At 52.4% G+C, this 6,663-nt stretch overlaps 1 protein-coding gene across 1 annotated transcript; it reads right to left on the bottom strand.

The window, feature by feature from the left end:
- Window positions 1–1,121: 1,121 nt before the first annotated feature.
- LOC119101981 (putative uridine nucleosidase 2) lies at window positions 1,122–6,255 on the bottom strand. Its single transcript, XM_037225386.1, has 3 exons — window positions 5,751–6,255; window positions 3,132–3,340; window positions 1,122–1,208 (listed from the first exon to the last, which is right to left on the bottom strand). The coding sequence occupies exons 1-3, from the start codon at window positions 5,785–5,787 to the stop codon at window positions 1,122–1,124; spliced, it is 333 nt and encodes a 110-aa protein (XP_037081281.1). The 5' UTR covers window positions 5,788–6,255.
- Window positions 6,256–6,663: the final 408 nt, after the last annotated feature.

Here is a 6,663-nt window from a genome sequence, read left to right as displayed (position 1 = left end):
GTGACCGGAAATAGTCTTGGTGGGGTCCAAGTGTGGTGGCGTCTTAATGAGTTATAACCGGCTGAGGTCCTTAACCAAATAGCTGTGTGACGCGGACCAAACCCGTCCGCACATAAACGGTCAGTGCTCATGTCACACAGACAGAAGATTGGAGTACAAACACACCTGGTCATTTAAGTTACCCAGACCCCCGTCGCAAGTTGGAAGAAGGAGACAAAGCACATCCTATTCCAAAGTTGGAGCCAGAGGGATCTCTTTTTCTCTTTCTCTCTCTCCTCCTCTCCTCTCTCACTCTCACTCTCCTTCTCGCTCTCTCCTACTGTTCTCTATCGCTATAAAGCATGACTTGCAAAGGCGAGTTTTGTCAATAAAGGCAACGCTTGCTTCACAATGTTGTTTAACAAGTACCATCCAGCATACCCAAGGTCAATTACTACCAGAACAAAGAATTCCAACTGTTGCAGCTAAAAATTCCAACTAGTGTACCTATATGTCTGAACATCATTGGGATCACGACGAAAATATGGCAAAAATATGAAAGTGTTTGTCACAACTTACGGCATGGAGTGCCTTCCATTGTCAAACTCTGATCCAAAGATGTGAGGCTCGTTCTATCATTGTCAGTTTTGTCTTCCTGAGCAATATTCTTGCTATTGTTGGAGTAGAAGAGCAGCCTATAGTCGCCTTGAAGCCTATTTATTTAGCCCATCATATTGCGCACTTGAAAGCTTACAGTCCATGTCGCACGGGTCCCGCTGTTTAGTCTGGACCCTATCTTCGAGAGCATACCGTCAGCAGGCAACGACAGATCACTGGGCAGGAAAAGCCAAGTGCACGTAGGCCGGGAGGAGCGCAGGTTCCAGTGAATCTCTCCAACCGTGCGTCACCAGCGCACAGGCGGCGCGATATATCCACATTCCTGTCAGCGTAAGGGACCGTGTGACCCGTACCTAAGCGCGACGCCCCACCCTGACTTGCGTACGCCTGGCACCCTCCGACGTCAGCGTATTGACGTCACCTGACCAAGTCTGACCTTTGTGCTCGCTGGCGAGGCGAGAGAGTGCCGTCACGGCATGCTCCGGCCGCTGTTTGACTGCGGGCAGCGGCTCCTCGAAGCGGCGTTACCGAGCCCGTTCTCCCCGTGGTATTGGTAAGGGGGTCATCTGTTCACTCAGCAGGAAGCAGTGAGCGCCAGCATACACAGGCACCTGCAGGGCAGCAGGCACCTGAGCATTAGCATTCACAGGGACCCACAAGGCAATGGGACCTAGAGCACCAGCATACACAAAGACCCACAGGACAATGAGGCCTTGAGCACCAGTATACACAGGGATCACGGGACAACAGGCACATGAGCAGCCACATAGACAAGGATCCACAGGACAATGGGACCATGAGCACCATATACACAAGGACCCCACGAGACAACAGGCGCCTAAGCACCAGCGTGCCACAAGGACCCACAGGACAATGGGACCATGAGCACCAACATTGCGAGACAGTAGGCACCTGAGCACAAACATTGTGAGACAACCACGCCTGAGTACCAGCATTGCGAGACAATAGGCACCTGAGCAACAGCGTATGCAGCATATTTGCACAAACGCTCTACAGTGCACATGCATCATGGCATGCGAAACAAACGAGCCAAACGGACGTGCAAACGCGCCTGCAAACGAGGGATCAGTAAGGCAGGATGCATCGGGGGTGTCAACGTACGCCAGGATGTGTCAAGCAGCCGCGGCATTCGAGGCCCCAGCTTACACGCGGACCAGAAAACCAGGATAACCTCAGTTCCGATCGTGTGTCCATAGAACCAGTTGACAAGGTGAAAGACACCGTCTAATCGACAGTAAATTTAGAGGACGCCAACAAGCATCTGTTGACGCGAGATCATTAGTGCAAGCCACAAAGACTGCTTTATATGTGAACAACTTGTTACAAACACTTTGCGAGGCTATGCGATTCATTTAAGGTATTTCATTTTTGCTAACTTCATTGCCGTTCGCTAAGAGCCGTCTTTGAGAGTATGGCGCTGCACACCATCATCAGCTTCAGCTGTACACACCTACTCACCGCCTGCCCCTGGTGTCACCCTCCTGCGCTATACACACCCACTCACCGCCTGCCTCTGGTGTCGTCTTCCTGCGCTCACACACCTACTGCGTTCACACACCTACCCTCTTGCGTTGTATCACACCTACTCACCGCACCGCCCCTGGTGTCGTCCCCCCTGCTCCGTACACACCTACTCACCACCTGCCCCTGGTGCTGTCCCCCTGCTCTGTACATACCAACTCACCCACCTGTCCCTGGTGTCGCCCCCCTGCTCTGTACACACCTACTCACCGGCCTGCCCCTGGTGTCGTCTTCCTGCGCTCACACACCTACTGCGTTCACCATACCTACCCTCCTGCGTTGTACACACCTACTCACCGCCCGCCCCTGGTGTCGTCCCCCTGCTCTGTACACACCTACTCACCGCCTGCCCCTGGTGCTGTCCCCCTGCTCTGTACATACCAACTCACCGCCTGCCCCTGGTGTCGCCCCCCCTGCTTCTGTACACACCTACTCACCGCCGCCCGCCCCTGGTGTCGTCCCCCTGCTCTGTACACACCTACTCACCCGCCCTGCCCCTGGTGTCGCCCCCTGCGCTGTACACACCTTACTCACCGCCCACCCCTCGTGTCGTCCCCTGCTCTGTACATACCTACTCATCGCCCACCCCTGGTGTTGTGCCCCTGCTTCTGTATACACCTACTCACCCGCCCACCCCTGGTGTCGTCCCCCTGCTCTGTACACACCTACTCATCGCCTGCCCCTGATGTCGCCTCCCTGCTCTGTACACACCTATCCACCGCCAACCCTCGGTCGTCCCCCTGCTCTGTACATACCTACTCATCGCCTGCCTCTGGTGTCCCCCCCTGCTCTGTACACACTACTACCGCCCACCCCTGTGTTGTCCCCTGCTCTTGTACACACCTACTCACGCCTGCCCCTGGTGTCGTCCCCCTGCTCTGTACACATGATGTACATGCACCTGCCCATCGACAGCCTCTGGTGTCGTCCTCCTGCGTTGCACCACCTGCTCATCGACAACCCCTGCTGTCGTCTCTGCCCGAACTACTCACGTCCAGACGGCCGTATGTGGCGAGCAGGCGGCGTGTATTGCGCGTGGCGTTCTTGACGCTGGTGTTGCCGGCCACGGTGGTGATTCCCAGTACGCGCAGCTCGCCACGCCGCTCGGCCGACAGCAGCATGCCGATAGCTTGAGCGTCGTCGACGCCCAGGTCCGTATCCACGACGACGAAACGCACCGACGACGGCGCGCTTGCGCCCTCTGATACACACACAACGCATACATATAAGCGTCGCGCGCGCGCGCGCGCGCACACACACACACACCACACACACACGCACACGCACACGCACACACACGCACACGCACACGCACACGCACACGCACACGCACAGCACACCACACACACACACACACACACACACACACCACACACACACACACACACACACACACACACACACACACACACACACCACACACCCACCACACACACCAACACACACCACACACACACACACACACACACACACGCATTCACGCATTCACGCGCGCACGCACACACGCACACACAATCTATCTATCTATCTATCTATCTATCTATCTATCATCTATATATATATATATATATATATATATATAATATATAATATATACATAACTTCTCACTTCTAACTTCAACTTCCAACGTCACCAGGGGTGAAAAGCATGTTATGAACAAAACTGCGTTTCCTTAGATATCATTCGGTTCGTCATTGCACGGTAAGTCCAAAAATTCAGCCTTTAGTAGCATGCAATGCATGAAATGTGTTTTATCGTCATCTAGAAGACAGCATTCTCGCTCCACACCCTGTGTGAATACTGTTTTATTCCCATCTAGAAGAACAGGAGCTTAGAGGCGTATGTCGCAATACGGCCCGCAAAACGCCACATTACCATAGCTTCACTCCTTGTGACTCATGCCATGCTCTACAAAATCATTACTGCGTCACGATTCCAGTGATAATGTAAAACCGCCAGCGTCCAATGTTACAGCTCGGAAATAAGTCACGTCACGTCAGACCAGTCATGAGAAGGACAGACAGTACACTGCAACTCGTTCAAAAGCCCAGTAACAGTGTTTTACATTTCAAAGATAATAAAGGCACATATTATGTGTCACATGTTTCAGAAATGTCACTGCTAAGGAAATAACAGTGACATTTCTTAACGTAGCGTTTGGATGGAATTATGGTAGCAGGGGCCTCTCTTGGCAATGTCAGTTGCGTGAGCCCAAGAAATGCCATAGCAAACCAATACTTATAAATAAGCTCTTTTGGTCATATCTGATGCTTGCCCCCTACATCTTCAATGTGAATCATTCCTCTTAAATTGCTTAACCGACGACCAAAAACTTTCACCACTCGGTTATAACACACTTGGTAATAATCTAACACCACAAAAATGTGCCGATCACCCGGGGTGGTTGAGTTACGTGACCTAACATGACATTAGACTGCGACGTCGACGTCTGCTTACACCTGGAGACGTTTCTATCAAAGGGATTGTCCCACCTTCTGGGCATACTTCAAAATATATTCTAGTGAAGCCTCAGGACCAGTTACATCCAATAATAGCACTGGGTGGTGCAATAACAGCACCGTCAGGACATAATAGAGGTATCAATTTTGCTTAATTTCGAGCCCGAAGTACATAACCGTCATGACACGCTACGATCGTTACCTCACGAACCGCGTGCGTACCTCCACTGGTGCGTATAAAAGAACATTCGTGATTGGCCCAACAGGCGGCAAGAGCCTGTCACCTAGAACCGCACTGGTTGACGTTTAAACCAGTGCGTCAATATGGACCACTCGCGATGCCGGAGAGCGCCTCGAAAGCACCCACCGCGGTGAGCGCCATAGGGAAGAAATCAAACCCCACTGTCGCGTTTCGTTGATTTGCGGGAATCCCACCATTTTGGCAATCAGTGTGTTACAAACATTACAGAGTACGCACGTTAGAAAAAGGAGGGAAAATTAAATGCATTATTTTTGCAGTGGTGAGCAGGTGGTCAAATGAAATTTCTCCAGCAGGAGTGGAGTTCCACCACCACGAGGAGCTCCTCCTACTTCAAATAGAAATGCTGAACTTAGAAGGATTTCGAGAATGCTGGTATCATTGATCAAATCGCATGCGTCCGATCTAACAATAGGTGGAAAGTACAAAAAGTGGGATGCTCTTTTAATATCCAACTGTTCCTTTCTTACTATTTTCACTTTTTTGAACAGAATATCGTGTTTTATCCATTTATGAGGGTCACTGAGGGAAGCCGGCTCGCTGGCCTAGCCGCTCTCAGTACATCGCCACCCAGCGACCGTGTCAGACAATGCCACGATGTGCGTCACGAGGGTCCAGTAGCGCAGTGGTTAGGCCGCGCGTCCAGAAACTATGAGATTTGATTCCGACGAAGCACGATCTTTCCGCCAGGGTGAGAGATACTGAACAGCACATGCCTTTAACCGCTGAGTGCGTTGCACAGCCCCAATGACGACGGGTTCATTGACCTATAAGTGACAATGGCTGTCACTAGGTCACAACTCATCCGATTTGAGACGCAGATAAAATATAAGCCAGCACGGATGTCGATTACATTGCCAGCGTGCGTTAACGTGCGCCGAAAGCTCCTCACCTTTGACGTCTGTGACGTGAGGTTCTGGGTTCGACATGAAGCGTGCTGGAACGTCACCGGCTGGTCAGCGTCACGATAACCCTAAAGCAGCACGCGCAGAGCTCAATCCGACACGGCCCGTCACGCGGCAGTGACCGAGCGCAGAGTGACGGGATAAGCGCAGGCAGACGGGGCGGCTCGAAGGTTGTATATGCTTTGTAAACGGGTGCATGTCGCCGGCGAGGAGGGGCCTGTCCGCCCGGTCAGCCCGCGAGGAGGGGCCTATTGGCCCGAGCAGGGGCGGTTCCAGGCGCTTCATTTCGGAGAGTACAACTAGTGCCAAACGACGCAATTTTCGCCGAGTTGGACGACTACCTGAAATGAGACGATACGCTAGCAAACCTCTTCGGAGATTTAGGTTATGCCATCTTTGCCCCACGCTTTCAAGTCCTCCGCATAGTTCAGTCGGCACGGCTTTTTGGTGGATGAAACTCTCCTGAATCGTCTCAATCAAGGGTATCGCCGTCTTCCATCGTCTATCGTGTCGCATCCCTCCCCGTATCAAGTCTCGTCCCAACCCTGGAACTCTTCAGTCTGCCTTCCTACCGCCTTTTTCATAGAAGAGAATGCGACGCACATCGCCACACACGTCTTTATGGGACACCAGCGAGCGCAGAGGACATGTTATCGCTCAGCGGCCATCGCAAAACAGGGTGCAACGCTCCCTCCACGCGTGAGAGCTGAGCACGCGAACAGGGGAGGGGTTGGGTGGGCCAGAGCCGACGCATTTGTTTAACTTCAGTATTAACCTCATGGCGATGCATGGAAAGAATGTGCCTTGAAAATGGATGGTTCGTCCCCTTCCATGAAGATGCATATACGCGGCTTTCACCTCGAACCTGCGGCTGTGTTCCAGACTCTTGACAGTGAATGC

The sequence above is a fragment of the Pollicipes pollicipes genome, unplaced genomic scaffold (genome assembly GCF_011947565.3).
Source record: "Pollicipes pollicipes isolate AB1234 unplaced genomic scaffold, Ppol_2.1 Scaffold_5232;HRSCAF=6181_pilon_pilon_pilon, whole genome shotgun sequence".
Classification (NCBI taxonomy): Eukaryota; Metazoa; Arthropoda; class Thecostraca; order Pollicipedomorpha; family Pollicipedidae; genus Pollicipes; species Pollicipes pollicipes.
The sequence above is the reverse complement of the archived record's forward strand: the minus strand, read 5'-3'. Positions and strand labels throughout refer to the sequence as shown.

Bases quoted from the DNA above. Each gene is read 5' to 3' on its own strand.
- LOC119101981 (XM_037225386.1), bottom strand. From the start codon at position 5,787: ATGTCGAACCCAGAACCTCACGTCACAGACGTCAAAG. The intron at 3,341-5,750 runs GTGAGGAGCTTT...TGTGTGTATCAG, and splicing joins TCACGTCACAGACGTCAAAG to AGGGCGCAAGCGCGCCGTCG. The intron at 1,209-3,131 runs GTGAGTAGTTCG...GCTGCCCTGCAG, and splicing joins CCACATACGGCCGTCTGGAC to GTGCCTGTGTATGCTGGCGC.